The sequence below is a fragment of the Archocentrus centrarchus genome, chromosome 4, assembly GCF_007364275.1.
Source record: "Archocentrus centrarchus isolate MPI-CPG fArcCen1 chromosome 4, fArcCen1, whole genome shotgun sequence".
Lineage (NCBI taxonomy): Eukaryota > Metazoa > Chordata > Actinopteri > Cichliformes > Cichlidae > Archocentrus > Archocentrus centrarchus.
In genome coordinates, this window is record NC_044349.1 from 16,899,963 (window position 1) to 16,915,511 (window position 15,549).

General features: G+C 37.9%; 4 protein-coding genes across 4 annotated transcripts in view; 2 read left to right on the forward strand and 2 right to left on the reverse strand.

Moving 5' to 3' along the window:
• dynlt2b (dynein light chain Tctex-type 2B) lies at positions 1 to 4,162 on the reverse strand. The gene is made up of 5 exons (XM_030728277.1): positions 3,867 to 4,162; positions 3,259 to 3,392; positions 1,193 to 1,262; positions 320 to 383; positions 1 to 242 (listed from the first exon to the last, which is right to left on the reverse strand). The coding sequence occupies exons 1-5, from the start codon at positions 3,911 to 3,913 to the stop codon at positions 195 to 197; spliced, it is 363 nt and encodes a 120-aa protein (XP_030584137.1). The 5' UTR covers positions 3,914 to 4,162; the 3' UTR covers positions 1 to 194.
• The window catches only part of LOC115778860 (uncharacterized), a 24,775-nt gene continuing 13,265 nt past the window's right edge, over positions 4,040 to 15,549 (forward strand). The window contains exons 1-10 of the mRNA XM_030727217.1: positions 4,040 to 4,317; positions 11,049 to 11,106; positions 11,243 to 11,406; positions 11,678 to 11,722; positions 11,853 to 11,959; positions 12,121 to 12,290; positions 12,479 to 12,645; positions 12,858 to 13,068; positions 13,485 to 13,670; positions 13,776 to 14,073. Of these exons, the coding sequence (XP_030583077.1) occupies positions 4,309 to 4,317; positions 11,049 to 11,106; positions 11,243 to 11,406; positions 11,678 to 11,722; positions 11,853 to 11,959; positions 12,121 to 12,290; positions 12,479 to 12,645; positions 12,858 to 13,068; positions 13,485 to 13,670; positions 13,776 to 14,073 (1,415 nt within the window). The 5' untranslated portion in view covers positions 4,040 to 4,308. The remainder of the gene's footprint in view (positions 4,318 to 11,048; positions 11,107 to 11,242; positions 11,407 to 11,677; positions 11,723 to 11,852; positions 11,960 to 12,120; positions 12,291 to 12,478; positions 12,646 to 12,857; positions 13,069 to 13,484; positions 13,671 to 13,775; positions 14,074 to 15,549) is intronic.
• Positions 5,238 to 7,943, reverse strand: LOC115779550 (receptor-transporting protein 3-like). The gene is made up of 2 exons (XM_030728274.1): positions 7,683 to 7,943; positions 5,238 to 6,222 (listed from the first exon to the last, which is right to left on the reverse strand). The coding sequence occupies exons 1-2, from the start codon at positions 7,829 to 7,831 to the stop codon at positions 5,889 to 5,891; spliced, it is 483 nt and encodes a 160-aa protein (XP_030584134.1). The 5' UTR covers positions 7,832 to 7,943; the 3' UTR covers positions 5,238 to 5,888.
• Positions 8,238 to 9,770, forward strand: LOC115779551 (receptor-transporting protein 2-like). Its single transcript, XM_030728276.1, has 2 exons — positions 8,238 to 8,472; positions 8,862 to 9,770. Exons 1-2 carry the CDS (start codon positions 8,324 to 8,326, stop codon positions 9,184 to 9,186), a joined length of 474 nt encoding a protein of 157 aa, XP_030584136.1. The 5' UTR covers positions 8,238 to 8,323; the 3' UTR covers positions 9,187 to 9,770.

Genomic DNA, 15,549 nt, shown 5'->3' on the forward strand with positions numbered 1-15,549 from the left:
ATTAATTCTCTCACCAACTCAGGAAATCCTGAGTGTGCATCACTTCTTCAGTGGAGGGCACCTGTGCTGATGTCAACATGCAGCTTGACCAAGGAGCACCATGGACCGAGCTGCTGTCAGTGAGCAGTCTCGTGAATGTTCACCTCACATCTCTTCATGTGAAAGATTTTTTTCTGTCATCCATCCCCTCATGCTCAGTAGCAATAGCTTCCAAACACTGCCACCACACAGAACAAGCTGTCCTGTGGAGAGAAGATCGAAGTGGTTTTTGAGAAGCGGACTCACTTGTGATGAACATGTGACTAAAAAGTGCACTTACATTTATGAAAACATCCTCTGCATAGCTGTCTGTGTCAGCATCCCAGAAACACCTAGAAGACATCCTGGGGAGAAAAAACACAAACGTCCATGTTGGTCGGTGTGTAGCCATTTCCCTCGTTGCCGGGTTTGAATCTTGTGAAGGAGTTGCTCTCATGACTCATGTACTAATGTCACTCTCGGGTCAATCACTGGCATGCAGTCTGTTGAAGTCACATTTTCAGCTCGACTCAGCTCACTTGGAACCCTGGCTGAGTAGAAACTAAAAAAGCACCTGGTACCTGGTACTACCAGCTAAAGGAAAACCCTAAAAACCTAGTCAAGTCAAGATACTAGTAGAAAAGAGGCAAAATTCCCTTTATTACAAATTTTGAATCACTACAATTTTACCCTAACAGGGTGTTTACTGATACTGATAAAGATATATATATTACTATAAATATAAAGAGTAGATCTACATATGACAAGCCTACAATTACACTGAGTATTGCTATTGTTTCAAAGTCAGTTAATGAATCAGTCTTCCCAGTATCTTTAGATATTTTTAACACCTTCATTGGAATGAAAGTGAAAAAGAAGCGTTCAGAAAAAAAAAGTCTCATAACTGGTAGAGAGTGTGTCAAATACAAAGCTGTTTTTGATCTTTTTGCTTATTTTGCATTTAGAGAACTCACGAAAAGCACAAACATATACGTACAATTGTCCAATTTTCCTGGACATTGTATCTTTCCCTGAAAGCCAAGGATCACTTTGCAATTGTACAAGAAACAATGCACTTATTATGCCAAAGGAAACATGGTCATCTCTAAAATATAATAGTTTACAACATGCACCAGCTATTTTTGTGTTTTTTCAGTACCAAATGAAGACTTACTTGACTCCCTGTCCCCGCTGTTCACCAATGACCACCTGCACAACAAGCTTATATCTGTCGAATCCTGCATCTGTTAACAGGGAGAAATAAGATTAACATACCTGTAAAAACAATAAGATAACTAAACAGAAGTTCAAACTGAAATTCCTTAATGTTTACTACTCTACGTAATATAAATGTTAGTCAATATTATTATTATATTATTATATTATATTATTGTTAGAGCATACAATGGTGAAGATTCACTGCCCTTTCAGTCTTGTTATAAGCTGCATTTCCACTGCACTGCTGGAACTTTCAGGAAGGTTTCAAATCAAAGTCACTGTGGGACTGGAGCTGACATTAGGCTAGAGGCAGGGTACACCCTGTACAGGTCAACACCCCATTAAAAAGCCAGCAGACAGAAAGACACTCATTCACAGTCCTGGGAAAGATGCATCCAGGCACAGGAAGGACACACATACTACACACAGAAAAGCCCCGGCCAAACAGCAGGATCAAAACCATCACCTTCTTGCTGTAAGGCTGCAGTGTTCACCACTGGCTCCACCCAAACACAGTCAGGACCTCTATCTATGACTGAAAGTGTTCTTGTCATAGATAGATTGGATTTTTCTATCCAGGTTTGCTTTTTACTGCATTGGCAGTGCATTTGGGATCAATGTCATGCTGAAAAATGAAGCTGTTGCCAATCAGAAACGTTCCAGATGTATTGCATGATGGATCAACATCTGATGGTACATTTCTGTGTTCATAATTCCATCAATTTTGACAAGATTTTCAACACCACTGGCCAAAATGCAGCCCCAAAACAGGACAGAGCCTCCACCATGTTTTACCGATGGCTATAGAGACACGGTTGTACTGCTCTCCTCACCTCCTCTGTCCATACTGACGATTTGAACCAAAAATTTCTAATTTGGATTAATCACTTCATCAGACCTGTTGCCACTGATTTTCACTCCAGTTCTTGTGTAATTTGGCATACCTCCGCCTTTTTTTTTCTCCCTGTTTCAATTCCTTAAGAATGTCTTCTTGACAGCCACCCTTCCACTAAGATCATTTGTGATCATGCTTCAGTGAACAGTAGATGGATCATCTATAGGCCCAGATGCATCTCTCAGGTCTTCTATCAGATCTTTGCTTTTTCCTACTTCCTAAGGAAATTACTTTCAGTTCATCTGCTGTGTTTTTTTGGTTGTTTCTTTTTTTGGGGGGGGGGGGGGGGGGGGGGGGGGTTGGCATCTCTTGTTTTTGTCCCCTGCTTGCCCAGTTTCCTCAAATATTTAAGGGCACACTGCACACCATGCGGAGATGTACCAGGTTTTCAGCTAATAGCTTGATGAGAATCACCTTGTTGGTGCAAAAATACTATTTTATTCCTGTCAAACTGTTATCTTTGTAATTCTTTGTGGATTTGATTAAAGAAATGGAAACAAATTATGTGTTTTTGTGACAGGCTGCTAGTAACAAAGTTCCTAAAGTTACTATTTAAAATTGGTTCTTTGCTAAATGTTCTACTATGTGTAGACACCACACTGGTTCATCCCTTGAATGATTCATAGGTCAGTGTTAACATTCCTCTGAAAATGGTCTGGTTCAAGGACTGGACTGAAAATAAGTGGAAAATCAGCCAGTGTCTAAAGAAAAATTTTGAACAGCCTTCAGAAAGCCTGGAGAACTACTGCTCAGGACCAGTTTTAAAAAAATTAAAAGTCTGGCTCCTTTAAAGCAACATGTAAAAAAATAAGGGGTGACTCAAGAAGTCTGCACAGTGGTGAAGCTGAAAATCTTGATGCTCCAGTGTCACCAGGTCTCTGGTTTAAAGGTTAGTATGGCTGTTGTAGTCTTCTGCATCACAGCCACATATTGCCCTGGGGTGGAGCAGTGCTTAGTTCTGGGCATCTTTACTTGAAACTCGTGTTTCTGTTATTTAAACAGATACAAAGATGACTACCACTTCTGCTGAAGTAGTCATTTTATGCAGCACTTAAAATTTTTCAACAATAATCATTTGTTCTGTCCTTTTAGTTCACAGCACATGAGAGAGTAAATGCTTCACTCACGCTTTATTTTGTCCTTAATACAGTCTGCCAGTGAACGGGCCAGCTCTGGGACTTCCTCTGGATTGTACTGCACCCCAGACAGTCGCTCCCTCACAATTTCACGAACACACTCCTTCACAACAGCTGGCCTGAACCTGCAAGATTTAGCAGCGAGAAAACAAATGAACTTAAGTTCCAACCAGCACCATGACGGATAAACTGTACGTAAACTGTAAACTGTACGTGAATATAGATTTTATATCCAATAAACTATAACTTTTTAAATTTTATTTACCCATTGTAGTGTATCTTGTAATTGAATGCCTACAAATTGCTGACATTGGAATGCCAGAGTACATTTGCATTGTTCAGTATAGACAACTGGAGTTCAATATAACAAATCAACGTCGGTTAAAAATCATGTAACCACATTACCTAGACTGACGGTGACACGACAAATTTAATGTTACATACAATTCATTTAAGGCTGGAAGAGCTGAAACGACGGGAAACAAAAACAAACAAACATACAAACAAAAAAATTGACCGCAAACTAGCTGGCTAAAAAGATAAGCTAATCTTTACTTGCGAGGGGAAAAAAGCGCTTTTAACCACACGGTCCAACTCACTTGTGCTGATGACTTGGCCGTATGAGGTATGTATCAGAGCCTTCCATGGCATGTGAGTGCTCCAGCTACGATATAGAGCAAATAGAGGTGGAAAAGCGTCGTTAGGAAGCAAATGAAGTTAGGCTACCCGTAACCATGGCGACGTCTTTTCCTTGTTTCCTGTTTAAAAATAATGGCACTGCTCAAGCACCATTTTGTTTTTTATTATGTTTTTGCATCAAAGATGATCAAAAAAAAAAAAAGCACAAATAGTGGCTTCTGTAGACACTTTTTATTGTAACATTCGATTTCAGTTCAGCGCTTTATAAGCGGTGCTTTCCAGATTAAGACGGAAGTCCGAGTTCCTAGTCGGAACGTTTTTCTGGAACTCGGATTTCCCACTCGGAAGAAGTCGGAGCAACTCCACATACTCCGAGATAGTAATCCAAGATGTTGGCAGGACATGAAAACAGTGAGTACAAATGAAGAAGCTGTTGTTGTTGCATACAAAATATATGTGTTGTCTAACTCCGCTTTTCTCCGCGGCTGGCTGAATGATCAACAATAACGTCAATAAAGTCGTTTTTTTGGTGACACTGCCCCCTAGTGATAGTAAACAGCTACAACTTGTAAACAGCGGTCTGCAAAGCCGTCTTTAGGGTCTGGATAGGACCAAGGCACAATTAGGTTCCAGCCATAATTTGGACTATACTGCCCAAGGAGAATATATGCAGATCAGAGCTCAATTCCCGTGGCTCCACTCACCTGACAATCCCCTCCTCTGACAGTATACAGATGCTGACACTTTTTTTTTTTTTTTTGCAATTATTTTAAAGTTTTAGTTCATATAACTTCAAAAGATGTAAGGTATTTTTCACATGGAAGTATTTTTATTACTGTTGTGCCATTATGCCATTGTGCCATTATGTGCATCAAAATCTACATTAATTTGAATTTTTACTCATTGATACTAAAGAGGTTGTATCAAAAAAAAACCACAGAGAGTAAACACAGTGTATTCATTTCAGTTGCTCATTTAGAAGACTTCATACCAACAGGGGGTGAGGTAAAATAATAATAATATTTTTGTTTTCATTCGTCTCACTTGAGTGTAAATAAATTTTGTTTTGTGTTTCATGTTTTTTATTATTATTGTTTATAATATGGGGTAAGATTTTAAAAGATCATAATTTGGCCAAATGAAGAAGAAGAAACTAAATTGAACTGCATCACCTTCAGAATTTTATTTCATCTTTCTTTTTGTTTTTAAGTACATAATATCATCAGTTAGTTTAAAAGAAAATCTTAATTTATTTTTGTTTCTGTTCTCTTATATTTTTTGCTACACTTAGTTGTAGTTAACTATAATACTCCGAGAGGTATAAGACAATGTATTTTTTACATCTTTTTTTAATTTCATTATGCAAGCGTGTACTGCAGTACTGTTACAATACTAAAGAATTTGGATTAGCTTCACAAGTGAAAACATTCCACATAATACAGTGAGAAGAGTAATAGCACAGAAAATTGAGCTACGAATGTGACCATTTTTTTTCATTAAACAATAAAAACATAATAATATCTTTGTAGATTTATTTTTTCTAAACGAATTTTGGTTTTACTTTCTGAAAGAAAGACCCAGGCTTAGTGTAAAGTAATGTATCTGACAAAATTCAGCATTTGTACCATAATTCGCATGTCATTTAGCTTACTTTATTGAAGCGAAAATTCAATAAATAAATTGCTGTCCACTCCGGTCAGCACATCACCAAAGTTTATTTTATAAATCATGTTGTGGTAGTGAGTCCTGTAGAATTTCATGTCATATTTATTGATGAAAGTAGACAATTTTGACTTAAATAATCACAACCACACAATAAATATATAACAACAGACTTAACAGGCTTAGTTTTTTTGCTTGTGCAAAATTTGTGAATTGTATACATTTCAGCTTATTGAAGCTTTGAAGTCATGACTGAACATAAACTTTAGCATTATTATGTTAGGCAAACATCATAATTAAAAGCCCTAGGATAGATATTACTATTGATTGTTTGTGCACACGCCTTTTATGCACCCCTCACAATGTTTAGGCTCATGGGGACTTTTGACTTCAAGGCTTTTGAATTGTCGGTTGACTTCGTCGAGGTTTTCATAGTAGCACTTCTGTTTTATTTTCTCCACCAGTTTCTCCATCAGGATGTTTATGTTGTCAGAGTCGACTCTGGGATTCTCCATTGGAGCGTTGGAGCACATCTTGCAGTTCTGACGTAACAGCCTCACTTTGACGGTGCCCTGCCCGTTTCTCAGGCACATGTGGAAGATCACCATCACCCTGTTGGAAGGCCATTGTCTACGGCACACGGAACATTTGAACCTTGAAATTTAAAAAAAAAAAGAAAAGAGCATTACTCAAAAATTAGAGTAGAAATTCCAGAAGGATTGCATCTTTTCATATCATGTTTAATCTCATATCATGACTTAAAATTTTAACTTTAAAAATTCAGAATTGTCCATTTAACCTCTCAAACTTACACTAAAGTCATGATTCCCATATAGCCAAACCTGGTAGCTGTTGTATGTGTTGCACTCAGAAATACTGCTGCAGTTAGTGGGGAGATTGAGTGGAATCAGACACATTTAGACAGTGCAAGCTGATATGATCAGGTTAATTATGGCTAACTGTGTGCTCTCTGACCCGTGAATGTGTGATTGACATGATGCACAAAAATCTATTTACAACAATTTACAATGGAATTATGAAAGTCAAACATATTTCAAAGTGCAGAAGCTTGTGGTTTTCATATTTACTGAGCTTTTCTTTTTTTTTTTAATTTACAGAATATTCAGTAGCTGCTTCTAGATGGATAGGTGAAAAATACCCAAACATGACCTTTGGACATTCATTACAGTGTTACACTGAGGTGCCACCAAAGTAATAAAATGCATGTTGGAGAGGGAGACGGAGGAAATTATTATAAAGATATGTACAGTGTATCACAAAAGTGAGTACACCCCTCACATTTCTGCAGATATTTAAGTATATCTTTTCATGGGACAACACTGACAAAATGACACATTGAAACAATGAAAAGTAGTCTGTGTGCAGCTTATATAACAGTCTTCATGTAGAGCAACAATTCTTCTTTTAAGATACTCAGAGAGTTCTTTGCCATGAGGTGCCATGTTGGCACTTTCAGTGACCAGTATGAGAGAGTGTGAGAGCTGTACTACAAAATTGAACACACCTGCTCCCTATGCACACCTGAGACCTAGTAACACTAACGAGTCACATGACATTTTGGAGGGGAAATGACAAGCAGTGCTCAATTTGGACATTTACGGGTGTAGTCTCTTAGGGGTGTATTCACTTTTGTTGCCACTGGTTTAGACATTAATGACTGTATATTGAGTTATTTTGAGGGAAGAATAAATTTACACTGTTATATAAGCTGCACACAGACTACTTTTCATTGCGTCAACGTGTCATTTTGTCAGTGTTGTCCCATGAAAAGATATACTTAAATATCTGCAGAAATGTGAGGGGTGTACTCACTTTTGTGATACACTGTAGGTTAACAGTGGCTAACAGTGTTATAATGTAACGTTGAAACATGAAGCACAAGGAAATGAAAGGAACCGTTCCAGCTTACATAATAAAACTAGAATGTTCTCTCTTCCAGTCCTAAAACTTGTTGTAATCACCGTGCACATTAATTAAGATAATGTAACTATAATATCTATAACCCAACATCAATATACAATATTTTATATACTAATACTTATACTCTATATACAACTCAACAGCAGTAATTAAGAGATGTTCAGTATGCTGACCTTGCACTTGTGTTCCTGATGTACTCCTTCCAGTCCATGTTTGGGTTTTTAGGCTCAATATTTTCATCATACTCCAATTTCCAGGTGTCCCCGTGTTTAAGATCCTGCGCTTTCATCTGAAAGCTTTGCATCCATTCTGGTGGCAACATGCTTTCAGTTAAAGTGGCGACTGGTGGCTGAAGAAGAAAGCAAACACTAACAGCTGATCCGTGCAGTAAACAAACAGCTGGTGAGAATGACTCATCATCCTTGGGTGGAGACCTGTTCAGCAGAGAGGAAAATAAAAGTTACAAACAGACTTCCCTAAGTTTCAGTTATGTTTCATATCTGTGGCTATCCAGCATGTTCATGGAGGGCAACATGGCACCAGAAGGTGTCAGTGTTGCTTACAGGAAAACATTTTCGGTTTCATTTCTTTCACAGTCTTCTGGTCAACCATCCAGCATCGATTGTATACAACTATAACTGAAACTTAAGGTAGCCTCTGTTGCAGCTTTAAGTTTTGTTTTACCCACAAGCTCTGCTGGTAGAGCCACAGTCAAATTCCCCAGCTCGAGGATGAGTCACTAGCTGTCTGTTTACTGCACAGATCAGCTGTTCAGAGTTTTCTTTGGCTTTCATTCAACACCTTAACTGAAAAGATGCTGCCACCAGAATGGACACGTATATTTCGGATTAAAGCACAGAGTCTCAAACAAGGAGACTCGTGGCATTTAGAGTATGATGAAAACATTGAGCCCGACAAGCCAAACATGGACTGGAAGCAGTACATCAGGAACACAGGTGCAAGGTCAGTGTGCTGGATAACTGAATAACTATATTTAATAGGTTAATATGTACTGTATTGTAGTTGTATTATGTCGATGTGCATGTCAATTACAGCATTAAAGATAGGAGATTTTGTTAATCCCATGTCCAATACAATCAGAATTTAGGATATTCCAGAGATTTTAGACTAACAACACTTCAATCTTAGAAAGTTTTATTATGTAAACTGGAGATTACCCCAAATGTTTGTTGGGTTTTTGTTTTTTTGTTTTTTCATTTCACTTCTTTCTGTGGTTGCCAACTTGCTAAATAAATCTTTTTTCTAATGCAAGGTAAAACCCATATTGAAAGTAATGACATAATCCCTTGAGAATTTTTACTCTAATTAAGTAATTCTTTTTAATTTCAAAGGTTCAAATGTTCCGTGTGCCGTAGACAATGGCCTTCCAACAAGGTGATGGTGATCTTCCACATGTGCCTGAGAAACGGGCAGGGCACCGTCAAAGTGAGGCAGTTACGTCAGAACTGCAAGATGTGCTCCGACGCTCCAATGGAGGAGCCCAGCGTTGAATCGGACAACATCCACATCCTGATGGAGAATCTGGTGGAGAAAATAAAACAGAAGTGCTACCATAAAAAATCTGCAAGGAAGCGACATTTCAGAAGCTTTGATGTCAATAGTCCCCATGAGCCCAAACATTGTGAGGGGTGCATAAAAGGCGTGTGTACAAGATGAGTTTACTCTTTTTCTTTGTTTTCTTTTTTTATTGTATTTTGTCCTTTAACATATATTTACAGTACCAGTCAAAAGTGTGTCCAAACTTTTGATTGGTACTGTATGTCCAAAAGGACATTATACAATTAACAGATTCTGCGCATGCAAAAAAAAGTTACGTCTATTTGTTACTTGTTATGTGGGTATTTACTGTTACAAATTTGTTTGTTACAAATAAATGACATAAGTCAAAGTGGTCTACTTGCATGAGGAAATATGACATGAAGGTGTGCAAGAGTCACCCTTTGCTATGTATTTATTTACTATTCATTGATTTTGTAAATGAGATAATAATATTGTAAATGATGATATTGTGTCTTCTGTCGAATGCATTCTTGTTGAACGGCGGTGTATATATTACATATTATTACAATAAACACGGGTCCTTTTTTCAGAGTAAAACCAAACATTTTCAAGTATATTTGATGAATATTCATGACTCAATTTTCTGTTCTATTATTTTTGTAAGTGGAAAAAAGAATAAACACACCCTGTTATTACTGTCTCAGATGATATTATGTTTAAAAAAAAAACTACAAAAAAATTCATTATAGTTGTCAGTTTTTACAGTATTTGTCAATGCGAGGGCTGTGCATTATGTTTAGTGAGTCTGCAACTGTAATTAAACTTTATGAAGTGTTTGTAGTATATTTTCTGAACTTCTTATAACTTTTTTCTTCTTGTTTCGGCTGCTCCTTTTAGCTGACACATCTGCCTCCATCTCACCCTATCCCTATCGTCCTCCTCTGTCACATGGTCCACCATGGTCACTCCCAACAAAATCTTAGCATCTATATCTTTCTCCTAGTAAATATCCACACATCCATCCATCCTCTTCCACTTATCCTCAGTCAGCCTATCCCAGCTGACATTGGGCGAGAGGCTACCCCCACATTATAAACAATAACAAAAAAAAAACTATCACTGAAAAGGGGAGCATTAAAAATGTAACTAAAACTAGACATTTCTAAACAATAAAAACTAAAGTAGCTGCAGTATAGCATCAAATAGTAATAGCCTGATTTTTTTTCTACAATTTAGTTTTAAATAGTTAACACTGGGAGGCTTGTACATTATTCTTGTTACAATATGTTGGGGGGGGGCATGCTAACCTAATTGCCCCCTAAACCTAATAACTGGTTCAGAAACCCTTGGCAACAAGAACTGCAATCAAGCATTTGCGATGACTGGCAGTGAGTTTTTCACGTCGCTGCAGAGGGATATTTGGTCCACTCTTCTTTGCAGAATTTTTGAAAAAGGAAAAAGGTTTGCTGGGTGGAGTAAACCTGTTTCTCACACAGCAGCAACCGTTCATTTGCCTGCGATCAACAGGTGTGACACTGACCCTGCTGTGGTCGGTCTTCACCATTTGTGAGTCACACACTGAGGTACATGAGCTGTGGTTTATCTGCACTTTGTATGAAAACACCTACAGGCAAAGCAGCTGCCCTGCCTCCAGTTTTCCATGCACCACATCATTTTCCAGGGGTTTGTCCACATTACATTTTGTTGACAATATGTATATCACAGCCACGAAGATTGACTTTAGTCTCATAAGAGTTGGTTTCCCAGATGAGCAGCAGACACACTTTTACACTGATGATTATTCTTTAGTACACTGAAGAAACACTTTCGAAAACAGCTGGAATACAACAATTTCACTCTCAACATCATGGTAAGGTGTTTTCACCTACATAGTCTTTATGTTGTGTTACTCCTGAGGTTGAATACAGTACAATGAATAATACATCTTCTCTATTACTTTAATATTTCATTGTTATTTATCTGTCAATTCTCTTGATTGTACTTCCTCTTAATTCTAGGGGCTCCTTCCATCAGTCAACCCCACCCTGATTGTTTTCTTCAGTATCCTCATGCCAGGTAAGCATTTTGTTAAGCACAATATGAGTAGCTGAGTTTTTGGTTAGAATGTTGAATTTGTGTTATTTTGAAAAACACTTTGCAGGTGAAACACTGCAACATAATTACACTCAATATTATGCGATTGTCTCATCAGCTGTCTGCAGCACTTACATGATAAACTGCTCTCAGCCAACACAACCAGCCCTGCTGGAGGCTCTCTCTCCCGTCTTTCAAATGAGCGAAGTTCGGCCTGTCCAGAAAATGACAACATGCACCAATGTCAGCATGTACTTCACTCTGTATGGGATTCTAGGAGTGGTATGTTCACCTGCCAGAAGATGAGCTTCATATCCAATGTAATGAGTGTACATACATACTGCATTATGTTGCGTCACTGCTTGCTTAAACTCTTCAAGTGTTGGCACATTACTCAGAGAAAAGCTTTATGTTTTTCTAAATAAACGTTATGTATGTTTAACAACGTGGCCATAGGCAAGAATGTGAGTGTGAATGGTTGTCTGTCTCTATGTGTTTGACCTGGTGAACTTTCCAGGATGTACAACCTCTGACATATCTCTTTGTGTTTCAGAATGAAAAGGCGCAACTCTTGACCACTTACATTTGGACACAATATGTAAGTATTGCAATAATCCCTCTCCATCTGTCTATCTGTGGTTCAGGAATAACTGTGGGTTCAGATCATTTTAAAAATGTGATTATTGCTTTACATGCTCTGTGCACTGACATCAATTTTGGTGTTTCAGTGGTGGATCAATGAGTTCATCAGTTGGGACCCACTTCAGTGTGGTACCAACTTAATATCTCTTCCCAGAACCCAACTGTGGACTCCAGATATTGTAATCAATGAATTGTAAGTAGCATCTCAGACCATACACATGCTGGTTTTTGTTGGCATCTGGTGATCATAATGTACGGATTTAAGTCTCCAAAAAAAATATTTTTCCTATTATTAATAGAATATATAATTAACATATTGTCTTTCCATTTCACACATTTGCTCTGGTCTTGCAGTATGGAGGAAAACAAAGCACCTCCTGTTCCCTATCTGTACCTGTACAGTGACGGTGAGGTGGAGGATTCTAAGCCCATCAGAGTTGTCAGCTCCTGTAACCTCAATATCTACACCTTCCCCTTCGACGTACAAAACTGCACTTTTACCTTCAACTCCTACTTGCACTATGGTAAGAGAATTTTTCTTTGTCCAAATATTTTAATTTACTTGATTTATTTGATTTTTAGTTAATTAATCACTAAGAAAAAGTCCCAGAAGACTGAGACTGATCTCTCTTTACATTACATGTGGACCTTAAGTGAGCTCAGCTTTAACTCAGCATTTTCACTTTTCTCTCTACTTTTCTTCTCTCTGCAGCGTTTGATATAAAGATTTTTCTTGGAAGATCTGCAGAAAATATTACACAGATCTCCAAGAGTGTGATGGCCACCATGGGTGAATGGGAACTACTGGATATCACCGCCCAGAAATCCCAACAGAGCGATAACACAACCGACTTTTATTATGATGAGCTTGAATTTCATGTAGGTGGACTGTAACGCCAACTTGGGCAGAAAAGAGCATATACTTGGGTTCAAAACAAGCCAGTCTGTGTCACATTTCTTATTTCCTTATGATTGTTCTGCGTAAGCCCAACGCACCTAAAATCCCAAATTGTGCCGACACATGGTCCAGCAGGTCGTTAGAATATTTCGCAGCAGAAAGATACCTGACCAAGTTTTCCCTTCATGTCCAGATCAGAGTGAGGCGCCGGCCCACTATGTATGTGGTGAACCTCCTGATCCCCAGCTCCTTTCTCATCACAGTGGACCTCTTCAGCTTCCTTCTGCCTCCGCAGAGTGTGGACAGGTCTTCCTTCAAGATGACCCTCATCCTCGGCTACACCGTCTTTCTGCTCATCATGAATGACCTGCTGCCTGTCACTGGAAACACCATACCCCTCATAAGTGAGTAACACTTAAAAAAAAAAGTCTGTAGAGATTTCTTAAAGCCTGTAATAATTGTGTTTGAATTAAAATTGGACTGGCAGCATTCTTACAAGAGAAAAATGCATCAAACTTACATGTAACCGGTCCTGCTGACAGCATTTAATGCTCTTAGGCTCGTGGACTTTTGGGATACTGTGATAAAATTCTTCAAATCTTAAATTTGATGCCACAATTTTAAAAAAATGCTTTCCATTTGATTCCATGACATTACCACATACATTTCCAGAATGGCTTTAAAGAGATTAGTACAATCTTGATAGACAGTAGTAAATTTTGATAGGTACATGCATATGTTCAATCAATTAAATTGTGACACTGTCAGATTTAATTGTTTCTGGGTCTCAGTGCACTCGTGCCTTTGTCTCTCTCTCTAGATGTGTTCTTATCTATCTGCCTGACTCTGATGGTGGCCAGTCTACTGGAAACCATCCTCGTCACCAGCCTGCTGTGTGGGTCTGCTGACTTCCCTCCCGTCCCTCGCTGGATCCGAGTCCTCGTTCTGCAACTTCTGGGCTTTCTTGTTTGCATGCCACGATTGAAAAAGAAACCAAGAGCTTCGGGTATGTTGTTTATAGTGAATATAAATACTAAATATAAGCAGAGTGTTTAGAAATGTAAGATTACACAATTAACTGGCTATAAATCTTTGTCTTGACTTTGCTTAGAAATAGACCTTAGGACCAGGACTGTTGTGGCAAATATTGAAGCTTATAGCAGCCCTCAAGAAAAAAAGGGGCAAACAGTGGAGGACAGGGCTGTGCAGGAGCTGAGGAAACTGGGCAAGGACCTCCAGGCCGTCCGCCTTCAGGTGGAGCAGCAGCTCAACAGGAGCGAAAGCTCAGAGGACTGGGTCCAGGTGGGTTTCATCATAGACCGCCTGCTGTTTGGCCTCTACATCCTCTTCATTACTGTCAGCTTCATTACCATCATCATTATCTGGGTGAACTCATACAATCGCTCATAGACAACTGTTCTCTGTTTTAAAGGTCTCAATTTATGCTAGCGGCTTGAATGTTTGCTGCATTTTGACCAATATTTTGTAATTGTTTTAAAGGGTTTGAAAAAAAATTGCTGTCTTGGAGCACAAGTGTGCAATACACTACAGTTATGTTTTGTATCATTGTTTGATACTGGACTTATAGCTCTGCTGCAATAATTAGAATTCATCTTAACCCTTCTGTGCAATTTTCAAGTAGAGGAAACTACTGTATCCAAAATAAAATTACTCCAAAAATTCATTCAGTTTGTGACTGACATTCATTTCAAAACTCACTGTAAGAGCCACTTTATAAGAAGTTTAATCTAAAGTTGGACAAACTTTATTACTCATTCCTAGCTCTTGCATAATTAAAGCACAATGTATAAAGATTTAACTGGTTGTTAATGTTGTTCCTTTTAACATAGTGACGTCAAGTGAGGGGAAGGAATGGAGGGCTGCATTATGCAGGGAAGCCTACAGTTTTTCTACCGTGTGACTATGTTGTAATAATTCCAAAATAAACATTTGAAGTCTGAGCTGTCATACGCGTCAGGACTGAGTTACTGTGCAAGCGCCTCAGAAGTGGCAGGGAAAGAGCTGAAGAAACGCCACTACACTCACGATCACATCCCGACACCAATATGGTGCTTAACAAGTTTGTTAGACCACCTGTCATAAAAAGGAGAAAACACAATTTATTTTTATACATCTGAACATGTTTAAAGCTAAAGATGACTCAATTCACTGAATTGAATTCATGTTTATACCCAAGTTTGACCCGGCACACCATCTTTCTCTGATAAATTAGAAATTAATCAAGCATAACATTCAACCACTAAACCAAATTTTTCTGTTTAGGTAAAGAAGAGCTTGTGCATAAACAAAAAAAAAAGTATTTTGGTATTTACCAATGCTGTTAATTTAGGGCATTTGTTGCATAAACCTTACATTAGCTGGTGGCCTTATGCATTTGTTAAGCACTGTATATATATATATATATATATATATATATATATATATATATATATATATATATATATATATATATATATATATATATATATATATATATATATAGTTCAATGATTTCCTTCTAAACACAACACTTTTTAGTTTTTTATTATTATTACTTGTACAAACATAAATAAATTTTTTAATAAAATAAAATAATAAGAAAATATGCTGTCTGTAGACAGTAAATGTGTCATCATGTCCCGTTTTTAGAATGTGCTGATATGAGTTTCTACCATTTGTGCTCATCTAGATGCAAAAGGTATTCATCATGAGTTTTGATTATAAATCACAGTATCTCTAATCTCACCTGAAGTGCAGAAAAGTGTTAAAATGTCAGTTAAGTAATGTCTGTCTATGAGGTACTGTGTCATCAAAGTACTATGTGAGAGTTGTTAAGTGCTACACATCTCACTGTTCTGCTGCAGGTCAGAGAGTAGTGCCGGGCT